Source organism: Gopherus evgoodei, chromosome 5, assembly GCF_007399415.2.
Source record: "Gopherus evgoodei ecotype Sinaloan lineage chromosome 5, rGopEvg1_v1.p, whole genome shotgun sequence".
NCBI lineage: Eukaryota > Metazoa > Chordata > Testudines > Testudinidae > Gopherus > Gopherus evgoodei.
The window spans coordinates 110,313,578-110,340,417 of NC_044326.1; the positions used below are offsets into that span (position 1 = coordinate 110,313,578).

Below are 26,840 nucleotides of genomic sequence, written 5' to 3' on the forward strand. Positions count from 1 at the left end.
AAATTGCCAGCTTTTGTTTGTTAACATGTACCTGTATCAAATGACTAGCTCTGCTATCACACAGAACTGAATTAAATCAAGCAACTTGGTTAAGTTGTTATATTCCAGCTGTAGGCAGTAGTGTGGTTCAGTATATAGGTCATACTTAGCAGAAGGGGGGCCCCACATCCTAGAAAGCAGTGACTGAAAAAGATTGTGGGGTCTTGGTGGATAACCAGCTGAACTGTGCAGTGTTGCAGACACGAGCCCTAGTGTAATCCTTGGATATATAAACCGGGGACTCTAGAGTTGAAGTAAAGGTGTGTTTACCTCTTGTTTGACCCTGGTGCAACCACTGCTGGAATATTGTGTCCAGTTCTGGTGTCAACAGTTCAAGAAGGATGTTGGCAAAGGAGAGAATGATTATAGGATTAGAAAACATGCCTTACAGTTGTATGTTAAATAGCTTGAGCTCTTTGGGCCTGAGGAAGAGAATGTTAACGGGTGATCTGATTACAGTCTAAGTATCTACATAGGGAACAAATGTTTAAAAGCATCTTCAATCTAGGAAAGAAAGGTATAACATGATTCAATGGCTGGAAGCAGAAGCCAGACAAATTCAGAGTGGAAATAGGATGTAAATTTTTAACAGTGAGAGTAACTAACTATTGGAACAACTAAGGGTTGTGGTGAATTCTCTATCAGTGACAACTTCTAAATCAAGATCAGAATTTTTTCTAAAAGATATGGTCCAAGAACAATTTTACAGACATTCTGTAGCTTTGTTATACAGATCAGACTAGATGATCAGTGACCCCTTCTGGCCTTGGATCTATGAATCTAGACTGTAAATCAGACCTGGGATCTCTTCCTGGCTCTGCCATTGACCTGCTGTGTGACCTTCTGTTACCTCACCAGTAACACGGAGACAGTACTTAATCTCCTTTGCAAAGTGTCTTCGGCTCCATGGATGAAAAGTGCTATATGAGTATATGATTTGATCAATGGGGAATGATCACCTGCATAAAAACTGCAGCTGTTCCAGGGACTGATCACTATGCAGGCTCGCTCTGTCTTGTCCTTATCACACACAGTAGAAGGAAATAAAACCAAAGGAGCCAACAGATAGAATTTTTTTTTTAAATCTGAGAGAGAGAGAATATTGGGTGATGTCCATATACCTTTCCTTCCAGAGACCTGAAATTTGGATGGCTGATAAATACAGTTTTTAAAGCATACCGTACAAAATATTTATATTGTATACATATTTCTAAAGTCAAGCCTAACCAATAACACTTAGCATTCCCATGCACTTTGCTTTAAACTTGTTCCATCTTTTAGCAACCCTGAAATATAACATTTATATAATGTTATTATAAACCAAGATACAATTAAAATATTCAAATCAATGTTATTGCCTCAAAGATATATTTAAACAAATGGGGAAAAGTCCAGTCTCTACAGGTAGGAAGTGAGGTGGGAAAATCTCCAACCCACAATACCAGGCCTGTTATGTTTTTTTTAAAATAGGTTCCTGCAAGCATGATTTTGGAAAACTGATGCAATAAAAATTCATGTTTTGAGAGTCCAAGCAATGCAGGATTGGTCCTTCAACAAAATATTTTCCTTGCTACACTGAACTTTTGTACAAGGAAACTACTCATTACAGAAAGACTTTGTTTGCTGACAATGTTGGCAATGAGACCTTACGAAAGCTAAACCAAACATTTGATTTTTTTCCCCCCAGGGTAATATCTATGGAACTTGACATATGTCTGAATATAAAAACAAAATTTCAAGGCAAAGTATTTGTAAAACTTAAAATACACAATCCTTTTAAAACATTACAGAATTCATAAATTGTCAAATTTAATAAAAAGTTACTTTTAAAAAATTGTTCTCAAAATAAATCCACAATCTTAATGCACTTAAAGAGAAAAGATCAAAAGCATTACTGCATCTTTCCTTCCAGTGTTAATTAGAATTTAGAATCATTTATATCTATTCTGAAATCGTTTGCGGTTTTTTATATGCTTACAGGGAAACCCTGCAACACAAGTCATGAAAGCAGGCAGTTTCTAAGTTGATCTAATTTTAACTGTGAAAACTAGAGAATGAACCTTACTATTTTCTTTTTGTACTAATTTCCATCCTGGCAAATTTTTTTATTTTATTTTTTTTTTAAAGTCCAAGTCATATGGAATACATATAGCTGCCTCCTGCTTCATCCACTGAATGTAACATCCTCTTTTTACCATTGTGCAGGTACATCTGACACCTTCACAAGTGTTTGAATCCATTGCTTGTAATACTCAGAAGTTGATGGCCCATTTTATAGGACTGATTTGGGAACCCTAAAAGAAGAGGCTAACTTTCTGTGATTTGCAGAAGAAAACAGGGTCATTGTTTTAAACCAGGTAGATTAATGTAAAGTCCCTTTATGTACTTCAAGAGTTCTTCCATTTCTAATTTACTAATATCCTTCATTATTAGTGCCATCTTCAGAATCTCATTATTCCAACTCAATGTCTCCTGCATACACAGTAATCAGCAGTATAGCAGCAAATCCTGTTAGTAAACCAGCGTTCTGAATGAGGAAGAAGGTTAAATCTGTTCTCCTTCCAGTCACTTTCTCCCTCAGCATGTCGCTCATCTCTGGGAACTAGGAGAGAGAGGTTTATTTTTTAAGTAACTGTTGCCATCTTGTGGTAGAATATGTAACTGAGCATCTTGACGGTGATTTTTATTTTGTACTTTATAGCTGTATTTGGATCTTAAATCTAATAGAAAGGAGAGGTGGTGATAGGGATAGGTCAAAGGGCCCATTTCACCAATGATGGGAAAATTGAAATGGTGGTCAATTCTCCTGTACTGTAATCTAGAGATGTTATCCACATCTGAATCATATGATATCAGGAATTAATGGGGGTCCATCTACTAGGCCAGATGTTAATACAAGCAGCTGCTGCCATCTTGCCAAGTTACACAATTAGAATAAAAAGGATGTTGTGGTCTGTCATTTCAAACACTGCTGCAGTCAGGCACCTTTCTAGGCTCTTTTGAGGAATGCAAAATAAGGCTTCTGGGGGCACAGCTACAAACTCATACAGTAGAACTGAAAATGCACACGTCCTTTCAGAACTGGAACACCTAAGTGAGTGTCTAGGTGCATTGATAAGCTGGTGGTGAATCAGGGCAGAAAGAGCAATGACTCTGTGGTGAGATTTATCCCTTCACCTAAGGTACAAATGCACTACAGGGACAGGCTCTAATAAAGGAAGATTGATGTATTTTTAATCAAACAGTTTCATGTAACCATAAGAAAGTATAATTCAACACACTGGACCAGAAGACTGAAGCAACATACTATAGAATTAGTTGAGTTTCCTAGCAGTCAAAGAAGACTGTCATCAAAGGTGACAGGAGACCTTAACACCCATGTCAACACTCCCTTTAATCTAGAGCTCCTCACATCCATGTTATCAACTATAGGCTGCTTTCAGGTTCCACCCACCTGTGGCCACACATGGAACCTTATATTCAGTGTGGATATGTATAAAGCCGACACACATTATATTGCTATGATGTACGGACCACCATCTATTGCTAATGGTTATCAGAACACTTCCTCTTACATAACAAGGCCAAACTTTCTTAATAAGTTTCCACAGTACTCTTCCCAGGGCCGGCTCCAGGCCCCAGCACACCAATCGCGTGCTTGGGGCAGCATGCCGCAGGGGGCACTCTGCCAGTTGCCAGGAGGGCGGCAGGCGGCTCCGATGGACCTCCCGCAAGTGTCCCTGCGGGAGGTCCAGCGGGACCAGCAGACCCTCCCCGCAGGGACGCCTGCAGGAGGTCCACTGGAGCCACGGGACCAGCGAGTGGCAGAGCGCCCCCACGCGTGCCAGCGTGCTTGGGGTGGTGAAATGGCTAGAGCTAGCCCTATCTCTTACACAGCCAGATAGTCGAGGCATTGATGACTTAATACGATGCTATATCACAAAATATCCACCGCTAGTGATATTGGCTTCTAATCAGCACCTCCCTTCCTATGCATGCACACTGCCTCCACTAATCTCCCAGCTTCTCAGGCCAAATAATACAGGAACTGTTGAAGGAATGAGACCAAGCAGCCACTAGCTAAAACACACCTGAAGCTGAAGGTCTCTGGGACAAGAAATTCCTTCAGACTTGTTCCAGTGTCCTGTAGAGACAGCCACTTTCTCATCAGCCATAGCTAAATCGAAGTCTATGTCCAGCTGAGCTGGAGTGTACATTGTTTAATTTAAACCTGTAGTGTGTTCCAGAACCCCCAAGCTCCTCTACAAACTGTTGAAGAAGGATCCACCTTCTCTGACCAAGTTGTGTGGAAGAAACAAACAAGCATGGAATAGATAATGCCATGCCTCCCTTAAGGACAATTCAAACAGCAGGAGATTCTGAACATAGTTCCTTCCCTATGAGCCACTCCCTATAATTCTGAATCATACTTCACAGCAGTGAACATTTAGGCTCTCTAATAACACAGGCTATTAACTCCTTCTTTGAAAAGTAGGCTACTACCTACCTTGAAAAATGTTATTGTTCTAGAACTACTCCCAACTGCACTGACCTGGCAAACTACAGGCAAATAAACTCTAACTTGTCTTTCCTTGGGATGGATTATTTCTAAATTGATCAAAGGTATCCTCATATCGCCTAACAAGAGCTAATTTCCCAATCAGGCTTCAGCTGAGAGTATGACATGGAAATGATACCGGATGTCCCGATGAATGTCTGTCTGTCCTGGCACTGCCAGTCAAACTTTTTTTTCCTCGCTCTCTCTCTCTCTCTCTGTGCAGCAGTTGAAACCTACATCATGAGATACTGCAGGACTGGCTTAGTAGCAGTACCCCCAAATGTTTTCATCCTTCCTAATGGACCACACCCAGAGGATAGCAAAGGTTAACAGCACTTCTGCAACCAAGAGCCTAGTCTCTAAAGTTCCACCATGCTCCTTTCGACCTTATGGAATGTCTACATTAAATCCCTAGGGGAAGATTATCAGGTGCTATTGCTTTAAATGCCAGGAGTATGTGGATGCTAGTGGGCTATTTATCCCTGTCACCTCCCCTGTAAACTATACCACCTCCAGCTATCCTGCACCTGATCATCATCAGATCTTAGATGAGGAGCAGCTGGCTGAAGCTGAACCCAGAGGAAAAAAACCAGGACTAATGCTAGTGGGGTACAGAAAGAGACTTCTCAGAACTAGACAACACCATCAGTATAGGGTGCCTACCCCACCATGCAAAGTATGCAACTTACAATGCCGCATGGAATTGATACAAGACACCAAAATAACTGAGAAGCTCATTTCAATCTACAACATGCCAGGAGACAATGCCCTATCCTGTTTGTCCAGATGACCTTCTATCATGTCAGACACAAACCTCTAAACACAGTGATCCATTCATTTGTGACTGCCAGGCTCACTTATTGCAACCTGGGTAGTTGGGAATAAATCCAAAATCACTAAACTTCAATGGTGCAAAATGCAGTTCACTTGCTGACAAAGACAGCCCAGGAGCTGCTGCTTCTCATCCCATCCTCAAATCATGGCACTGGCTACCGTCAACTGTTGAATCAAGTTTAAAGTTCTAGTCTTGGTTGGTTGCGGTATGTGTTTTGTTTTCTGCAAAACTCTCAGTGGGGTGATATTAAGTCAGTTCAAACTGCCTCTCCCTTCATGACCTCCCAAGGCAAGTGCAATCCCCTCAAATAGGTTAAGACTAGTGGGAGCAGAAGACAGACAGTCTTCTCAGAAGTAATCCCATCATTGTGCAAGTCCTTCCCCCACCTCCACCCCCAGCCCCCACACATACACACTTGCGCTCTTTCTCACCCACAAGTGCAAGTCACTAACAAAAGCTCTGCTCTGCCTGCTCTCAGAACAGGGGAGAGAAGAACAAGAAGAGAAATGAAGTTCTAATTAATCCTACCTGCTTCTAGACAGAGGAGTGTGAAAATCAGGAGAGAAGTGGAAAATCAGACCTCTGTATAGAGCACTCACAATTTTTTTTTTCAGATACAATTGTAACAGACAACCTAAAAACAGAAGAGCAATAGATATGGAGACAGGGTGTTCTCTATATAATGGGTTTAATAACAACAATAGTTTTAAGCTGAGCTACTCTAAATGTAAGGAAAATTCATGAATTTTTGCATGATATTCATGTTACATTTATGATCTCATATCAAAGAGCATTTGGAGTGAAATTAAAGCATTTCAGGAGTTAAATTGTTCTTGTAGAGGTTACTAAGCTATTGTGAGTTTGAAGGACTCTCGGTGTGCTGGTTGACTCTAAAATGGCCTCCACTGCTACCTGTGCAATCATATCTTGTTGGGTTGTAGCTGGAGGTGGACCAAAATTGTCACCTTGCTCTGAGGCCCTTCAAATTCTGGGAATTTGGAGGAGCTTCAGGTTTGAACTCTGGGCTGCGAACCTGCATGAACAGATGTGGTTCAAAACTCAGTTCCATTTCAGGAGAATAGCTGGTCTAGCAAGATTTGAGCCCAAGACAGTGATGTTTATGAATGGTAGTTAACAAGATTTCTGAATGTTGTGATTTAAAATCTCATCAAGGGCAAGTCATGCCTGACTAACCTAATTGCCTTCTATGACGAGATAACTGGCTCTGTGGATGAGGGGAAAGCAGTGGACATGTTATTCCTTGACTTTAGCAAAGCTTTTGATAAAGTCTCCCACAGTATTCTTGCCAGCACGTTAAAGAAGTACAGGCTGGGTGAATGGAATAAAAGGTGGATAGAAAGCTGGGTAGATGGTCAGGCTCAACGGGTAGTGATCAATGGCTCCATGTCTAGTTGGCAGGCAGTCTTAAGCAGAGTGCAGCAAGGGTCGGTCCTGGGGCCGGTTTTGTTCAATATCTTCATAAATGATCTGGAGGATGGCGTGGGCTGCACCCTCAGCAAGTTTGCAGATGACACCAAGCTGGGAGGAGTGGTAAATACCCTGGAGGGTAGGGATAGGATACAGAGGGACCTAGACAAATTAGAGGATTGGACCAAAAGAAATCTGATGAGGTTCAACAAGGACAAGTGCAGAGTCCTGCACTTAGGACGGAAGAATACCATGCACTGCTATAGACTAGGGACCAAATGGCAAGGCAGCAGTTCTGCAGAAAAGGATCTAGGGGTTACAGTGGATGAGAAGCTGGATCTGAGTCAGCAGTGTGCCCTTGTTGCCAAGAAGGCTAACAGCATTTTGGGCTGTGTAAGCAGGGGCATTGCCAGCATATCAAGAGATGTGATCATTACCCTCTATTCAGCATTGGTGAGGCCTCATCTGGAGTACTGTGTCCAGTTTTGGGCCGCACACTCTACAAGAAGGATGTGCAAAAATTGGAAAGAGTCCAACAGAGGGCAACAAAAATGATTAAGGGGCTGGAGCACATGACGTAAGAGGAGAGACTGAGGGAACTGGGATTGTTTAGTTTGCAGAAGAGAAGAAGGGGGGGGATTTGATAGCTGTCTTCAGCTACAGATGCTCCCCGACTTACGCAAGCGTTCAGTTCCGGAATGCCTTCTGTAACTCAAATTTTGCGTAAGTCGGAAACGTATACCCGACAATTACGCACCGCACCGCCCCCCAATAAAATAACCCCCACAACAACTTATTTCTAGCTTACAGAACTTTTTCTGTAAGTGCAGATTTGTGTAACCCAGGGGGCCATCAGTACCTGAAAGGGGGTTCCAAAGAGGATGACTCTAGACTGTTCTCAGTGGTGGCAGATGACAGAAAAAGGAGTAATGGTCTCAAGTTGCAGTGGGAGAGATTTAGGTTGAATATCAGAAAAACTTTTTCACTAGGAGGGTGGTGAAGTACTGGAATGGGTTACCTAGGGAGGTGGTGGAATTTCCTTCCTTAGAGGTTTTAGAGCCCTGGCTGGGATGATTAAGTTGAGGATTGGTCCTGCTTTGAGCAGGGGGTTGGACTAGATGACCTCCTGAGGTCCCTCCCAACCCTGATATTCTATGATCATGATAAAAGCTCACGACTTTGATGCTAATGAGTCCAAACTGAAGCTCTCAAAAACAAGCCCCAGTCTAAAACTTATCTGTCTCCCCAGCCTTAACACCTTATTTATGAAATAGGTAGGCCATGGAGCCTATTATGAAGGTGAAGGTTAGTACATTTGTACTGAATCAGCAAGTATGAAAGGGAGGGTCTTCGCTCATGGCTGATGTTTGCTTTTGTGCCATTCTTATTTTTTTAGCTGTAGTAGTTACAAATAAGCGGGCTGGGGAACACTTCACAATCAAAGCCCTAAACTGAATAAAAAGCACCTCAAAATGCAACAGGTGAGATTGACAAGGCTTTTTAATAACTTAAAGCATGATGCTAGAGTTGGAGTAAAAAGTCCCCTGGAAATGACAAATTAATGCTGACCTCAAAGGTTATTGTTGCTCATAACTTTCCTACTCAACTAACAGTTAATGAAAGATGTAGGATAATATTCATGATATACATACGAACTTGTACTGAAATATAAAGAATTGTTGAATAGTTAAAAAGGCGGGGGGGGTTGTGTTAGTTTAATGTTAATGGTTTGATTATGTATAGTGAATGAGTTTGTATAGCATCTCTGCTAAGGCTTTGGCCTAGCTTTTCTCTTGCCATTCTTTCTCTTACATAGACTTCTTTCAATAATGCTTACAGCTGACAGGACAAAGGTGGTGTTGTGTTAGAGGACTTATGCTAATTAACTTCTTAGCATTATATTTGTGTATCAGGTAAGTCTCTATATTGGAAAAACACGAGTAAGATAACGAAGACATGAAAACAGTATAGAGAGCAAAAGTTTTGTAAACTGAAGCTTGCATGTGCAAATTGTAAAAGTTACATAAGACAATGCTTAATGTTGAGTGAAGGAAAGCTAATGAATATGTAATGTGAAAAGGTACAAGTGAACAAGGCTCAAGTCTCAGAAATACCAGACCAGAGACTTGAGACAACCATCATGAAATGCAGAAATGCCTCCTGGAACTCAGTAACCTGGGCCCTTACCTATTCCACCTTATCTGTTTTTTGTCTGGCATAAATATGATCAAATTGTAAGTGACAATAATTCTGTCTCAATATGTATAAATTTGGGTGGATTTGTACTCAGTTTCCAACCTTACAAGAGGATTTTTCCTTAATACTGATTGCTGCTGGGGTAAGAGAATTTTTCTCCAGTCATAGTGTTGCACAGTTGGTTAGGAGCACTAAGAAGGTTTTCACGTTGATATATTTGCTGTGACATTCTGTGCCCCAAAGCAATATCCTGACACCCCCATATTTTTACCATGGTGATACAATTGATATGTTTTGTGCAAAGTATGCCTTGTAAGGTATCATTCTGAAAGTCTTGATCTGTTACAATCCAACAGGATATTCATGTTTATGTGCTGTCATTGTATCTAAAGCTATTAATATTGACTATGTACCAATATTTCAAATGTGTTTGCTCCTGGAATGACACCCACAAAGCAGTTTATATCCAGACTAGCCAGCACATTGTGGAAGAACCATCCAAAGTAGTTGCCCATTAAGAAACACAATAGGCCATAAAAGAAGCTTATGTTCACCTGATGGTCTTTCCCGTGGATGCTTCAGCCAGTATGGGGGTAATGGCTTTTCTATGAGTCACTGAAGTATGCTAGGGCATGTGACTAGATCATGCAGTACTGGACTCTATATTATGCTTGTACTTTTCCATAAAGTGGGCTGGGGACTTTGTTTGGAACAAAAGTTCTCTCCACATGAAGGAAGCTATAAAAACGGAGGAAGTGACATCACTTGGCCTCACTCCACTTACAAGTGAACACCTGGAAACCCCTTAGGAACAAAGACCGAACCAGGGATATAGTCCCAGGCTGAAGGGATTTCTAGCCTGTGCATGGAAAACTTGTGAAATGTTTGCACTATCAGGGTGAGACACTGCTTGATTCAAATCTTGTCTAGTGTATAGAGCTTAGACTGCGATTTTGTTTTATTTCTTGCTTAACAACTTTGATCTTTACACTTTTATTTACAATCACTTGAAATCAATCTTTCTATACTTAATAAATCTGTTTTTTTTTTACCTAAAACAATGTGTTTGAAGTGCAAGGGGAAATCTGCTCAGGAACAGGGGCTGGTGCATTGTCCTCTCCACATTGAGGGAGGGTGGACTGGGAAATAAAGTTATACTGATCAGGCTTTTGACCAGGGCAAGACAGTACTGCTCTGGGTTCCTACTCTGGGGGGGACTGGTCGAAGCCTCTCTATTGTTAGTTCACGAGTTGCTAGGAGAAGCATTCATGTAACTTGCACTTACCCAGCTGAAGACCTGGAGAGAACTGCAGCTTGTCATGACCTCACAGCTTAAGAGGGGGGCCAGGTTAGTGAGACAGAGCTCAGCGGTACCCCACTTCCTGGTTGCACCCCAGGGAAGTCTCACATCCCCCTATCTGGTTCAGAGGGCAGAATACCAAATTGTAGTGAATGAATCATTATTTAATTCCCCTGTGGAAATGCCTATATTCCTATGCATACATAAATAAATAAAATGAAATTGTATCTCACCATATCTGCCAGAGAAATGTACAGGAACATACCGCCAGCTATTGCAAAGATAATGTTAGGAGCAAAGTTGCTGCCCACTAATATACCAAAAGCCAGACCAATGTAGCAAGAACATGCCGAAATAAAGTTGAAAAACAGAGCCTGGTAGGTGCTCATTCCTGCATTTAGCAAAATGACAAAATCCCCTGGGGAGAAAAAAAAAGGGTGGGAGAGGATGTTAAGTGATTATTTTCTGAAGGTTTGAAAGGAGATTTGTAACTTGTATGAAAGTTATAACCCAGCCCTCTTTCGTGTAAATACTGAAGAACGTTTTCAGTCAGCATTAACATAGCTGACAAGTCACTTAATGGAAATATCTTACCCAGTTCATGAGGAAACTCCTCACATAGGATTGCTATAGATGTACTAAGTCCCTGAAGCAGAGAGAGGGTGAAGGACGCACCAATAGCCAGACCATCAATGAAGTTGTGCAAAGCATCACTCAGCGTGATCATCCAGGCAATTGTTCCAATCTCTGACAAAGTGGGTCCCTTTAAACATAAGCAGCTTTGGGTTTTCTCTTCCTACAGAAAGAATGTAGCAATTATGTGAAGCATTAAACAGCTGCAAAGAAGCCAATGAATTTTTCCCTTTTTTAATGTAGCGGTGCTACAGGGTAAAGTACTAATTGTTATGAAGACCCAAGTTCTTTGTCCCCAGAAATGACACTGAACAGGTAGCAGCTACACACACTTTGACCCAAATGGGGAGGGATCACCACTCTGACTGTGAAATGGCATCTCAATGCCCATTTAGCCCTTGGGTCATCTGAGACAAACACCAAGGGTGAGAACTGGGGTAGTGGATTTTACAATTCACTACCAATCCATGAAAAATTAGACAGAATACAAACTTGGAGTTCACATAGGGTACTAAAAGCCATCACTCACTCTCGCTTCAAACCACTTAATTTGAAATGAAAGGGGGCTATCATATTACCAGTCCCTGTAATTCTTACTTGGGCATTCAGATACCCTGCTGATGAGCACCTATATAAAACCTAGATAGCCATCCAGGAGCATCATAGATTGTTTCACTTGTAAGTTTGGGCCCTGCAAGTCACATCCTGGGGTTAAAATCAGTTTCTAAGGGGGGCCTGTTCAATATCATTGTCAGTAAGTAATTTTCACTGTGCTGCTGAATGGTTCTAAGTTTTAAAAAAACAAACAGCCTAGTGCAGAGCTGCTGAGTATGGACATTTAGGACCCACTCCTGTATCCCAGAAGTAGAAACAAAAGTCTGGCACCATTTAGTAATGAACTCCTTCAGGTAGATAAAGCACAAAATAAACTGTCTCCTTTGAAAAATTTGTGGTTTCCTAGGTGTTTGCACATACAATTTACAGTAATTGTGCTACTACATTTATAAACAACAGCATTTGTACATAAAGGCTCTTGGAAATCAATTAACTAGTGCTAGCACTTGAAATGGATAGTTCAATATATATTGAAGTTACAGAAACACTGCCCTTCCTCTTTAGCACACTCTGAATACATCAATGTAATACCATATTCCTCTGATTACAAGAGAACTACAAAAATAGTTGTAGGAAGTGTTTAATTATAAACTATTTAAAAAGGGGGGGGTTGCTATGTGAAAGATAGAAGCTACTGAACAATTAAAATTTGCTGTTAGTAAATGAGAATATAAAATACTGATTCAGATCTTACCTGTGCTGACATTGCATATGTTAGTGTTGACTTGGCAGCTAATAAAGAGAGCATCACTGACTCTGCAACCTTGCCAAGATAACTTTCATATTGCTCAAGTGAGTCGTGAGCTAGCAATTTATAAAAGCTTCTCTCTTCTTCCTAGATAAGCTTATATAACCAACTGAGAAATAATACATTAAATAAAACAATATTCATACCTGAGCAGAGATCACACTAACTGTGTCAAAACTGAGGTTTCCATTAGGCTCTATTATGGCTGGATTTGCATAGCATGTTATCCCATTATCAGATTTCAATGGTATGGGTGGATTACCCTTAGCCTGAGGAGGATTCTGTTCATGATTTTCAAAATGAGTGTGGCCAGTCTAAATGGGGAGAGAAAAACCAAAAAAAAGAAAAATACAGACTACAAAATAGGAATGTGTCTAAACACACTGTTCAAGAAAAATCAGCTTGTCCATTTGGATGGACATATAGCTGTTTCTGTGTTTATTATACAGTTAGGCAGAACTTCCCAAACTGGTCAGAGGACCACTGGTGGTCCCCAGAGCATTTGCTGATCATTAATGGAAAGCTTGCTCTTCACAAAGTGGTGCTTTTTACCTCTCAATTCCAGCTGTTAAGTTGCACTAAAGACAACTAAAAATACATTAGCAAGTACTGAATGTTCCTGTTCCATGTATGTAATCAGTATAAATTTCTACAGGGATGTTATGCAATTGCATGGACCATCTCCCTGTTGTAATCTTCAACAGCAGGGGAGATAGGGATGAGGGATCTCCCAGGGAGAAGAGGAGGCACACCAGACAGTTGAGGTGTGATTTAAACTCTGAACAAGTTTGAGATGCCCTGCTCTGAGAGACATCCTGTAGACAGTACGTGAGCACACAAGACAACAAATACAGTGTGGTAGGGGGACGAAATTGAGAGCCTGTGCACAACCCACAATTCCTGTTAAAGTTTCTGCACTGGAACATGGAGGGGATGTGGGGATATTGGCAGTGAGGTGAAAGCACAGTCAGTGTAGAGTCACTAGGCCAAAACCTTCATGGGTGGGAGTGTCTGGCTGTATCTGCTTATCCTCCTTACTCCCTACAATATCTGCATGAGTGCCCAAGGGAGGGCTCCAGGGTAGAATGCCCTTATGTATTTTCACCAGGCAAGACCCATTCATTCAGGCTTTGCTCACCGGATTTGGTCCTTGAGGGTGAATAGAGTGTGGCCTAGTGATTAGAGCAGGAGATGGGAACTCAATTTCTGGGTTCTTTTCCCAACTCTGCTTGTAATTCTCTGCATGAGCCAGATTGAGTTACTGAGCCTCTCTATAACTAAGTATCTCAGAGGGGTGTTGTAAGACTGAGATCCGTGTAAAATATTGTATATCATCAAACTACCAACTATCAAATAAAAATGTAACAGCTGTTTCAAACCAAGGCTCAATTCTGTAATATAAAAAGCCTACTGGTAATGTAACTTGCTGAAATATATCAAAATACATCGGACCAGTTAGCTACCTGGCCATAGGTCTTCAGTATCATTTTAAGAATCCTTTCCACAAAGAAGAGAATATAGAATCCACCAAACACAGCTACTGCTTTCTCAACATAGTTGTCAGTTTTAGGATCAAATCCAAATGCCTGGAAGAGAATGTAACAGCAATTCAAGTTAATCAATCTTAACACACTTTCAGGAAAAAAAAATACACTAGTTGGACTGGATCCTGTGAAGGACTGAGTCTCCTACTAGCCATTGGCTTTAATGGGTCCTAAGTTATTACTCAAAGCTAAACTTTTAAGTTAGGCCATCAATAGTTGGGCTGATGTATTGAAATGGTACAATTTACAGACAGAGTGTAGAAGTCACTCACAAAAGTCTCTCCATTTGCTTCAATAGGCTTTGTTCCCAGTAAGCAATATTTACTGTTCTAGAACCATTATATATTTGCCAACTATTGTTTTTGTTTTGGATGCTGCATGCATAGAAAATAAATCCTCCCCTTCCAAATAGTAATTTAGGTACACGATAGTCATAGATTCAAATGAAATAATGACAAGTCACTTTAATTACTAGATGGTAGAATGTTGCAAGAACAAAAATCCCAAACACAATCCAAATGTGTGGAAAATTATATATAAATGTCTGTTTCTATAACCTTTTTCCACAACAGGTAATTTAAATGTATTTCTCTACATGTGCAATTTTGATATTGGTTTGCCATTATTTGATCTAAGTTGAGTCTCTTGACCCATGATAGTATTTGAGGAAGAAATCACTCGAAGAAGAAACAGGTATTTCCCTGACAGCTAAAATCTCCACTAAAACTGAACCAGGAAGAAACTTCTGTTATTTTAATGGGGGAGTGGGGAGGGCACAAGTCTACTTGCATGAGGACCTGTCAGGATACAGACTTGGAGGGGAATTTTACCGGCTTAAAGTAAGCAGAATTTGGCTATAAGGGCCTAATTTAACCCTCAAAGATACATGTGCAGCTCTCATTGCCACCAGTAGTAATAGCATGCATTCTGAGGACCAAATTCAGTTATAACACTTTAGCTTGCCCAAGGGATCTGAAGTAAATGCAATAAAGTAAAAATTACCATGCTGACTTTAATACCTAATTTACTATTGTCAAAAATTGAATCAAGTGCCTAGGAAAATAAGGCCCAAAGTCTGAGTTTCACTCCTAAGTGCATATGAACTTTTCCATGTGCCTGATTTAGATGCACAAAATTTACTGTGCTGGCATGTGCACTTAGATATCTACACCAGACATACACAAAAGTATCTGTACAGTCAGCAAAATACCTATTGGAAAATGTAGGTCCAATATTTTAAAAAAACAATGGTTAACATGGCATTTTTTTAAAACTATTGTATAAAATCCCTTGATTCAGATTAACTTTCCACTAATATTTATTCAATGAATTGAAATAAGAACTGCAAGCATTTTGATCAGTGACAGTAAAAGTTGCCTGTTTTCCTGGTGGATACCTCTTCGGTCTGAGACTGCTAACACTAACTTGAGTAGACCCCTTTCTGTCTGTGGGACTGATTGCATTATTAACAGTTTGTAAGACAAGGTTCCATTATTGTTACTTCTTGCAACAATATTACTACACAATGAACTACAACAGACATTCCTAAGCCTTCTACCAGTATAGTCACAATACAAAACAGAACTTGAACAAATTGATGACCATTGTAATTTTGTTAACTTCAGAATTATAGAAAGTATAACTTAGGGGAAAATACATTGGACCATTCTCCAGTGATGGAAGCATAGTGTAGTACAGTGGTCCTCAATCTCTTCCAGGCCACACCCTCGTGTTACAATAAAGTAGGGGGGTTCGCCACCCATCTAGCCATAAAGACAGATGGTAGTCAGGAACCCCTGAAATGTGTTCACAATTCCCCTAGGGGTCATGACCCACATATTGAGGACCCAGGCTATAGTGCACTTCAAAAATGACAACACTTTGGAAATGGATAAGTGCTACAGCCAGAATGAATACCGTTCCTTACCTCTGGAATTAGCTGGAAAATCGCATTGGAAAAGAGCGTCCCAATGGCCAAGCCCACAAAATAGGTTAAAATCCTGGGGAAATATGGCTTCTTCAAGAGAGGAGTTAAAACCAATCCAAGGAGTGATGCCAGGTTGATGATAGTCACAGCAAGGAACCCAAACCCCCAAACTGTGAATGAGAGCACAGCAGAAATACCAAGTGTTTTAATATGATACACAATGTATTTTTAACAGATGAATTGACATGAGTATAAAAAAACTGTTCACAAATCATGTTTGAACTGCAGTTGATTTTAGAACTTACAAATAGAGAAATCGTAAAAAGTACAGTGTGACTTTAAAGGACCTGACCTGAACTCTCAAAAACAAGGAAACCAAAATGCTAGAACTAATTTGTTCCTGTCTGGAACCAGTCACATCAAAGACTGAAAACACACTGGGGTCTGAAGTCCAGGATTTGGTGGGCCAGATTGTCAACTGATGCAAATCCACTTTATTCTGAAGTAAACAGAGAATCTAGCCCTGCTATATTTAATCTGAGACTAATGCTTAAATGCAAAACCAGAAGCCAGTGTAGTCATGACATAGGAATAAGACTATCTTGCTAGCTACCATGGCTACATTTGAATATCATTTGCCACTGGAGAGCCGAGAAGCAGACAGAACACTTGTAGGTCCCTTCCTCACAGATCTCTAGGGCTGGAAAGCTGCACTGCTTGATTCTTTATCCCATAATCCTTTCCCTCTGAGGGAAAGATTTGTAGGAAATCCCTAGTAGTGGGGACTTGCAGCTCCCTTCCTCTGTTGACTCTCCCAAGTTCCTCTATGGGGAGGATATAGTAAGCTTCTCTGAAATGGTTTCTGCATGTCAAGTCCTACCTGGAAGTAGTATCTAAATATCTCAGAATGAGCATATATATGAATATTTGTATCTCTCTATCCTATCCACCACACACAGAGAATGGAACAGGGCCATGAGGGAGAGTGGGGTGGACATTTTTTTTTTATTTTTAATTTCTTGTGAGTAACTGTCTCTGTGGTTGATGCCATTCTCTGTAGACATCCAATGTAATAATGAAATAAATCAAGGAAGGTGCAGATTCTCAGCTTGTGTAAATCAGTATTATTTGTTTTAATTAATGATCTATGATAATTTACACCATCTTGGGAATCTGGCCCTGAAAGTATTGAATATTTATAATTTACAAAAATAATCTTGTGCTAAGGCCTTTTTGCTGTTTTAGTGAACAGCATATTTACACAGAGAAGGTTTAAACTACTCCTAAAATAGGTTTCATCAAATATTAACATATTGTCTGTGTGTGAAGCACTTTGGCCCTACTAACCCATGCCACACCTACGAGGGAAATTTACATGGAAAACACCATGTGGTTCATGGTGTGAAGCTTCCAGTGCATTATTCCCTTCTGAAAGACCATTTGACTTACAGAAGGGAAGAAATCTACGATTCTCTGAGGAATTCATGCAGAGAGCCAGCCCATCTCTTCTCCTCTACAACAGCACAGTACACTTATGGCCATAAGCTTACCACCCTGAGCAACAGGAGATAGTACCACGTATAGCAGCTGCCTCCACAGTATGACTCTGGTCTGATGCCAATCCTGAAACCCACTGAGGCCTCTAACATGCAGTGTTTGTGTGGAAAGGCATCTGTGCATTCAGAAAGAGGCGAGATATTTTCAGGTGGACTCTGCTCCCTCCCATCAGCTATTTTGTGGGAAGGGATTTTTCTGGCAGAGATTCTGCTTCTCTGACACCCTCAGTGCTATGTAGCTGAAAGCTAACGGGGCTATCTAAACAGAAGTGCAACAACTCATATGAAAATGAAAAGGTGAAAAGCCAGACAAATCTCAGACATTCTATATCAGTAAGAAAGTGACACTAGCAGGTGGAAAAGAAGATGGCTCATTAGTGACAGACAGAGAGAGAATTTCAAATAGTTCACAAAGTAGTACTAGAGACTCTTGAATAATGCAAAAATTGTGCATGAGTAAAGTGAGAGGAGCCTCTTTTAAAGACAGATAAGGGTAAAATCAGACTCGGAAAAGCTCAGTCCCATGCACCATGAGCATAATTTCAGGTGACAAAAAGCAGTGCCATAAATGTTCCAGAATCTGCATTGCAGATTTTGTTATATGCAATGTGAAACTGTCAACATTGAGGTTTATTGTCCATGCATATCAAAAAGTTTTGCCTGTACACAAACTTGCCTCTGATCTTACTTTTAAAGAAGTTCTACAGTATAACCACAATCAGTTTTCCATATAAACTGCTAATTCTACCATAAAATCATCCACAAACAATCACAGACAATGTTATGTTGGACTATATGAGAGCAGCAGGATAATCCAGAAAACTGTACAGTATAAAAGCTGCTTTGAGTTCTTTGCACTGCTGGAGTGATGCAAAGATGACTTAGCGTAGGCCAGGGGTTGGCAACCTTCGGCATGCAACCCATCCGGGTAGTCCACTGGCGGGCCACGAGACATTTTGTTTACATTGACAGTCCACAGGCATGGCCACCCCGCAGCTCCCCGTGGAGGCGGTTTGCCGTTCCTGGCCAATGTGATTGTTAGCCCTAATATGGAGCCGAATTCTTCACTGCACTGGAGTTGCACCAGGCTGAATTTAGTTTATTTTGCCAGTGTGGTGTCAGTGTCTGAATTTTCAAATGGAAAGGAATGTACATATTGTTATGAGAGGAAAGTGAAACCTTGTGCAAACAATTAAAAAACCTAAATCAATATTAACTAAAGCAGGGGTTGGCAACCTTTCAGAAGTGGTGTGCCGAATCGTCATTTATTCATTCTAATTTAAGGTTTCGCGTGCTAGTAATACATTTAACGTTTTTAGAAGGGCTCTTTCTATAAGTCTTTAATATATAACAAAACTATTGTTGTATGTAAAGTAAATAAGGTTTTTAAAATGTTTAAGAAGCTTCATTTAAAATTAAATAAAAATGCAGAGCCCCCCGGACTGGTGGCCAGGACCTAGGCAGTGTGAGTACCACTGAAAATCAGCTTGTGTGCCGCCTTCGGCACCCATGCCATAGGTTGCCTACCCCTGAACTAAAGGTTTGATTTTTATCTGTACTAAAAATAAACAAACATACATTTGGGTTCTGTAATTACCACAATCCACACAACTTTTGCTTTTACTATTTAGAATCATTATAAAACTGGGCCTTTTCCATTTTGTATATTGTTAGCTCCTCTCCATTATCCTGTGCACTACAATTATTTTAAAGCAGATTTTTTTAAAATAAATTGAACCTATTTTCAGGTCTTAAAGAAACTGCGTCAAGAACCCTAAAAACCTTGATCAAGACACATTAAATTAGGACAAATATTTTAAAATTAGGTTGTTTTTAATTTAATACTATCCATTTTGACAGCAAAAAACAGGATACATATTAATATCTACAAGTCAATGTAGAAAGACAGCAGAAAAACTGAGGTCAGAAAATAAGAAAATTAGTTTAATATCAGATTGCTAGAAATGTGCTGACTGTAGAATAGTGTATGGCAGGCACCTTTTTGTCTGGCGGGCACCAGACGAAGGACCACTGTGGCGGTACAGCACCCGCCGAAATGACATCGACAAGCGACGTCATCGAGAGGCATCCCTGCCGAAATTCGGGGGCAATACCTTTCGATGACATCACTTGTTGGCGACAAGCATTGTCATCGAGAGGCGTCCCCGCCAAAATGCCACTGAAATTCGGCGGCATTTTGGCAGGTGCTCTCCCAGGGTCCAGGACGCAGGCACATTAAGATGCCCCCACAGGCGCCATGGCACCCACGGGCACCGCATTGGGGACCACTGCTGTAGAAGATTCTCCATGGCTAACCAATGTATAACTGAAGTCAGTCAAGGAGAGAAATTTATGCCATCTGTTGGCTGCAAACTTCTCACAGGCATTATGGGAGACAAAGGGCAACAGCTAGAATATTCTGAGCTCCCTGCCTGAAAACACGATCCCACCAGTCAGCGAGAGCAGTGATTCTCAACATTTTTTCATTTGTAAACCCCTAAAAAATGTCAAATGCTGCTGGGGACCCCTTTGGAAATCTTAGCCATGCTTTGTGGCCTCCCAGGGGTCTGCAGACCACAGGTTGAGAACCACTGAGCTAGGGAAGATAGCAACTAAAATCTTAGGACCTTAAGCTCTTTTATACTTCACCCCCTGACTTTAGTAAGTTAAGGGACTCCTCTCCCTCTAACAAGGAGATTCTAGGAATGTATTTAATGGACACTCTGCATATCTGAAAAGGCAAATGTTTATCTGTGGTTATCAGCTGGTGCAGAGTGTGCAGATCTGCTCTGAAGAAGCAAAGGAGGGGGCTGCATATGATGCCTTGGGCAGACAGAATGCCTCAGAGCATCACCAGTTGGCTGCTGCAGTTCTGCATCTCTCCCCGCCATTACTCCTCAAAGAGGCAAGAACATGATTTTGCCCATAGTGTATTATCAAATAGCTATATGTGCAGTACTATTTATTAAGCATACAACCTACATGGAAAATAGATGTGTGTTACATGCTGCCTTTTAGCATTTTCTCTGTTTTCAAAGCAACATATTCATTCTTAGTAATTACTGAGTTACGGGCTTTCTAGTGAATTCTGGAATTTAAAAAAATATTTGGGCTTCTAAAATGTTCTGTATTTCAGGCCCCTGTAATATAGGATAGGGTAGGAGGCCCTGAAAATTTTCTGTAGTTCTCAGGGGCATGCTGCCTCTCTTATCTTGTCTCTGGACACTGTTGATGAGTTGACAGAGTCAAAAGAGAGAGAGCAAGATGGTCACAACAGCATAGAGGTCAATTATGGGTCACGCTTTAAATGTACAGGCTACTTAACCCACACAGAAAAATAATATACTTCCTCTGCTCTCTGTCAAGATCCTTAATGGCCCTTATCAAGATAGCTGAGATCCTACTGTGTATGGCATATAGTTTATTTTTTATTATTATTAAATAATGCAGTTCAGTAACATTGTCTAACAGCCAGAAAAAGAGGCAACATTTTCCAAGTACAGAAAAAAGCCTGTCCTCAGACTCTGACAAGTAGAAAATCCAATATAACTTTGACTTAATATTTACATTTAACCTCTGCCCTTGGTCATGGTAGGAGAAAAAAATATTTGGTTATTATTTCAATAATGCCACTATTTTATGTAAATATTTTGTTGATTTGAATTATTCTTTGCTCTAGTTTTTTGTGTATTTATTATTATTTATATTATGGTAGCATCTAGAAGACCTGACCAAGGCCCCATTGTGCTAGTCATAGTATGAAAAATATCACAAAGATAATCACAGTCTCACAGTACTCACAATCGAGGAGTATAAGATGCAATGGCTTTACTTTTTAAGTAAGTGTTAAAAAAATTAATATTCTTTCCATATGAAAAATTAAACTTGTTTTGTTAATTGCATTATAACGAAGATGAAAAGTAAATGGAGATCATGGATTTAATGAAGTCCTAAGCAGCATTAGTCACTGTTCATTTTATTTATTTTCTTTTATAGCACCCCTACAAAGCACCTGTAATTCAGAATTACATATTTTTAATAGTATATATTAACAACATTAATAAACACTATCATTGGCCTGATCCAGCATTCCTTGCATGCTCAGAACTCCCACTGAGCACACTGGATGTTTTGGGTATGTGAGGAATGCCAGAACAGACTTGATATGGGGTTTACAAAAGAACGGCTGGGAAAAAACACCTGATTAATTTCAGAAAGCCAATATGCAGAATTTTGTGCAAAAGGTACTGAAAATCTGAAAATGTGTACAATTCTGCAAAAGTAAATGTTCTTTCTAAAGCAATTAGGTTGTGGTGTAGATAGATCAGAAGGAGTTAAGTGGGCACAAAAAAAAACCATTGCATTATTCTTCACTATTTCATGCAGTAAGAAAAATAAATGAAAAAAGAGTAAGATAAAGTTAGCAACAGAACCCAAAGGAAAACTGTCAGCGTGAGCCACTGGTATAAAAAAAAATAGCAAAGTGATCAAATATATTCCCACAGGTAGGAAGAAGAGACTGAAATCTAGCAAATTCTTATGGAAAAGTCTTTTTGAATTCTCCCACCATTAAATATTCAAGTTTTACTACAAATCTGCACAGACATTCCTACCATATTTTAGTAGACAGCACCGAATAATAGCAGCTTTTAAGATGGCGAGCCACAGCAGGCTGAATGGCCAGAATTGAACTGATATGGTTAGTTCACATGATTTTAAGAAGAGAGGTAAGGGAAAGGTTCTCCCTTAAAGGGCCATTCAAATGGAAACATCTCATAAAATGGGCAGCATTCTATTGGGTCAGAGTAATGGATGTTACACCCAATGGCAACAGTTGTGGTAAACCAATAACAAAGTTACAAAATAAGAAATATAACAAGAACAAAAAAGTTGGGGCTCTTCTACCCATTCTTGTAAACCTAGAAACAAATGAAAGCAATAAGATCCATATACCAGCGTAAGCTAAAGTGTGGCCCAGGGGCCATATAAAACTCCCCTTGTTATATGTCTCTCATTTGACCTCAAGTTTAGTATGGAGGCATGGCACACAGAATCTGCTGGTCTCAGCATGCAATGCTCCATCTTGATCCAAGACGATCAGCAATCCATTCTACCTCCATAAATTAGATCCAGATTTGAGACTCTTGGCAAGTTGTCAGCGTGGACCTCATCTAAACAAAGTATGGAAACTTTGTAAACTCTTTCAAACTTGGGTGCCTATGTCTGCACTTAAGCACCAGAATAAGTGGCCTGATTTTAAGATGTCACAAGGGTAATGGGAATTGTGGGTAATCAGCACCACTGAAAAACAGAGAATTCGTTTAGGTGCTTTCATATGGATTTAGGCACCCAACTTTAAAAGGATTGACCTTTGTTGGTTTGGCTTTTGTTTCAACTCACAAGCAATCTCAACCAAGGAAAGAAACTAACAATGAGCTCTGTGGTTAACAGAATACCTGCCTCTGCCTTGGACTCATAAATTATGATGATTTGATTGGGAAAACCTTTTCATTCTAAATTCTTTTTAATAAATAGCTACTAATACCATCAAAATTACCATCAGCAGTGATACTAGTGTTCAGCACAGCACAAAAGCCTGCAAGAACAACAAATTACTGCATAGCACTACACATTATTTTGCACTAACACCATGGTAACGCCTAGGACTAGTTGTAAGTTCATTGGCTGCTTAAGAGAAGATGGAATTTTCTTCCATAGAAGTGCAACGCGGGCGCTGCCACAGAAACTATTGTGAAAAGGTTCTGGCTTCTCCATCACTGTTCGTTATTTTTTAAGAGATGAAAAGCGTGCTAGGTGCCAACACAACAGGATATAGGCTCTTACCCTTAAGACCTTAAAGTCTGAATACAACAATGGGGATTATCAACAGACACAAAAGGAGGAGGAAGGGAAGAGGAAAGATAGATAACACTAAGATCACACCCTTACTCAGTAAGACATTTACACATCTCCGCCTCAGTTCTGCAGACACAGATGTTCTGCTTTTCAAAGCTACTGAGCACCCAGAGCTCCTGCTCACTGATGTGAAGTTGCAGATACCCAGCCCTTTTTAAAGAGAGAGGCCCATAAGTATTCTGGAAACATCACATTGATTTTGTTATGTCAGGATCAGGGGCCACAGTTGATTCCATGATGATGGCTGGTATTGCACTTATTTCCTTCCCCCTTACATTTCTATGTATTATAATTATTAATTTCAGTGTCAGAAAAAGAGGGATTTAAGAATAGGCTTGAGGAGACATTCCATGCACAGTGGGCAACATGGAAGAAGGCACAAAAGCAGGAATAGGAAAGGGACAGATACAGAAAATTTTCCTGGGAAGGATACCCACTGACTCCCCTAAAATAGCTTTGTTTCCCTGACCCCTATCTGCAAATGACAATTCAAATGTCGACTTCTGTAAATCTTCATGGGAGCTGCCCATCTAAAATGCAACACATTTAATATTCACCCTGTAAAGTAGGATTTCTCCCTGCAGTCACCAAGGCCATCTTCTGTGTCAGAGAGTTATTACCAGTGAAACGGCTCTTATGCTTTAATGCATAAGCCACCCTCTAACAGAGATGATTGGGAAGAAGAAACTTCCCTCTATGTGCAAGTTATTTCATAATTTACTACAGGAGGGTTTCTTGCAGTTTTCTCTGAATGTATCCATAAATTAAGCAGAAACAAATGGACACAATTATTTCAGCAAGTCCTACTCCTGTTCCATTATGAATGAAAGAATATTAGCTACCTTCTGAAGGAGTCGGTTTAGATTTGTTCTTGTGCTTTGATGAACTATCACAAGGGTGAAAAATCAGCTGTTGTAAGACAGCCGGACATATTGCAGAGAAGCTGGAATTTGTTATCTGGCTGTTGTTTGGAAAACCATGAAGTGAAAAGATGTCCTCACCAGACATGCACTGAAAATAAATGAATAAAGATTATTAAGATGACATGAAATTAAGAGATGACAGATGACAAATAAATGCTACACTAAAAACATTAGTGTTATGCAGTGAAAATACAGGGTGGGATTTTCCAAGCAGCATACGTTGCACATTCCTAATTTGTGCATGAAAACACCACGATTGAGTGACTTAGGACCACAATTCACATTACAAATCAATGGAACTTATTTCTAATTCACCAAGGTGCTTTTGAAAATCTTGACTTCTGTGTATTTATGGCCAGTTAGCTCATAACTTAAAATAACATTGAAAATACTGGCTCACAGTATATAAAACTAGTCTAACAACTAAATAATTACATTTAAAAATATTTAGGATACCATTAAAATCTCAGTGACAACATAAGAAATGATATTTACGTGAATAACAGTTGCTGAAGTAACTAAATATTTCAATCGCATGCTGTTTTATTTGTTTCGATAAACTTGAATTAGACTGCCCTAAGTGGTCCTACTGTACATTGTAGCCAATGTTTTTTATCCATTTCATAGCACTGACTGTTACAGAACAAATCAGAATACATTTACTTTAAAAAAGAAAAACATTCCATTAAGACCAGTACCTCTTGCTCATTAGCCCCTTAGCTTAGGACAAGCTAGTAGCTCCTGTGTTAGCATGCATATATTTTGCCTTAGTATGTCAAGCCAGGAATTATTTTCAACATTCAGCTAATGGACAGACATCTTGATTTAAGTTGCACAGATGTGTAATGAATTGTTTGACAGTACACAAATAATTTATAATCCCTTTTTATTCACCCATTTTTCTATAATGACCAATACGTGAAGTTCTTCACTTGAGTATACACATGAAATAAAAAGTTTTCACATACCAAGGACAAGTCGTGAGACAACAGGTGAAGTCAAGTGTTCTTTCCATACAAGTATTGCATAATAGTCAACCTAGAATATCTCTGTGTTGGGGCTTAGGGGCATTTTAGGAAATATATAAGGGCCATTCCCCTGCTCCTTTCAAATAATTTTGTTTAATTCTCTGCGCAAACCATAACTACAGAATGAAATAATGAGTTTTCAGGTTAACATGGCATTGCTAGAATAATTTAAGATAATGGGCCAGATTTTATGCTGGGGTACATTGGAGCTGGTCCTAATCATTTACTTCAGTAATGCTGCATTCATTTACCACTAGCAAGGCATTTGGCCAATAGTATTCAAAAGGTGAAAGACGTACACACAACTGGAACGTGACTATTTCTGATTAAACTTGCAGCAAGGAAACCCTCAGACCAAATTCAGTCCTGGTGAAATTCTCATACTTCTGCAGAACTACATCCACAATATTTTTGGCCGTCACACCTAATAACCCAATTAAGGAAAGCATTCTTACTGAGGACAGCACTTAAGCACATGCCTAAACCTTGTTGAAGTCACTGAGGCTTAAACACAATCTTAAACAAATGCTTTAGGTGTTCTGGGGTGGGTGGGTGAGTGAGAGAGAGAGACTGACTGAGTTAAGGAAATGCTTAAGAACTTTCTTGAATTGCAGCCTAAAATTAGTCTTTCTAAAATGACTTTCTGCCAATGCATTTAAGAGACTGTATTTTAAGAAAGTAAAACAGAGTTTGCTGGTTGTGTAGACTTTATTATTATGACATAAATAAATCAAGTATTGCCCCATGGAAAAAATAAACTAACATAAAACTGTACTTAAAACTATTTATAGTTTTAATCATAATTACATCAGGGAATTAGCCTTGGAAACAAGTTTGTCTGGTTTGACTTGGTTGTTGAAGGACAGCAAGATTTCTTCTCAGTCAGTGTTAACATTATAATCATGGGAACTAGGATAACCACAATTCAGTGACATTAAAGAGTTCTGCCTTCGCATTTTAATGTCTGGTGTTACTTTTGATGTTCTCACTCATCTCAATGGAATTATTGTACATGATCAGACAATATTGTATGTGGTCATTCACAGTACATCTACACAGCCCACAGCAGCGAGTCTCAGAACTTAAGTCAACAGACTTGGGCTCCTGCTCCAGGGCTAAAAACATCTGGGTAGGTGTTACAGTTTGGGCTTTGAAACCCACCTCCATCTTCAGGCTTCAGAGCCAACATTCCAGCCCGAGTCTGAATGTCTATACAACTGTTTGTAGTGCTGTAGCATGATCCCAAGACTATAAACCCAGGCTTGCTATTTAGATGTTCCCTATGGGTTCAATCTTTTTATAGTGAATCTCTCTATTGCGTAGTCTGCACTGTTTCCATGCTTCTAGTGTGCACTCCTCAGACTAAAAGAGTGCAAAATACATGACAGGTATCTACAACATGTCAGAGAGAGGAGTGTTTCAGTGTAAAGTAGTGGTTCTCAAACTATGGTCTACGCCCACCAATGGACTACAAACCCTTTCTGGAGGTCTGCAGCATGAAGCATTTGGAAAACCAAGCAGGAGAGCACTCATGTTTGGGAGAGTAGGTATCCATTAAGAAGAATACAGAACTAAAATGATGGATAACAACTGG

The 26,840-nt window shown here is 39.9% G+C and overlaps 1 protein-coding gene across 1 annotated transcript in view; it reads right to left on the minus strand.

The window, feature by feature from the left end:
• Window positions 1–611: 611 nt before the first annotated feature.
• The window catches only part of SLC39A8 (solute carrier family 39 member 8), a 42,121-nt gene continuing 15,892 nt past the window's right edge, over window positions 612–26,840 (minus strand). Inside the window, exons 2-8 of the mRNA XM_030565083.1 lie at window positions 24,138–24,306; window positions 15,824–15,993; window positions 13,816–13,938; window positions 12,499–12,666; window positions 10,951–11,152; window positions 10,590–10,774; window positions 612–2,641 (exon numbers count right to left, since the gene is read on the minus strand). Of these exons, the coding sequence (XP_030420943.1) occupies window positions 2,492–2,641; window positions 10,590–10,774; window positions 10,951–11,152; window positions 12,499–12,666; window positions 13,816–13,938; window positions 15,824–15,993; window positions 24,138–24,306 (1,167 nt within the window). The 3' untranslated portion in view covers window positions 612–2,491. The remainder of the gene's footprint in view (window positions 2,642–10,589; window positions 10,775–10,950; window positions 11,153–12,498; window positions 12,667–13,815; window positions 13,939–15,823; window positions 15,994–24,137; window positions 24,307–26,840) is intronic.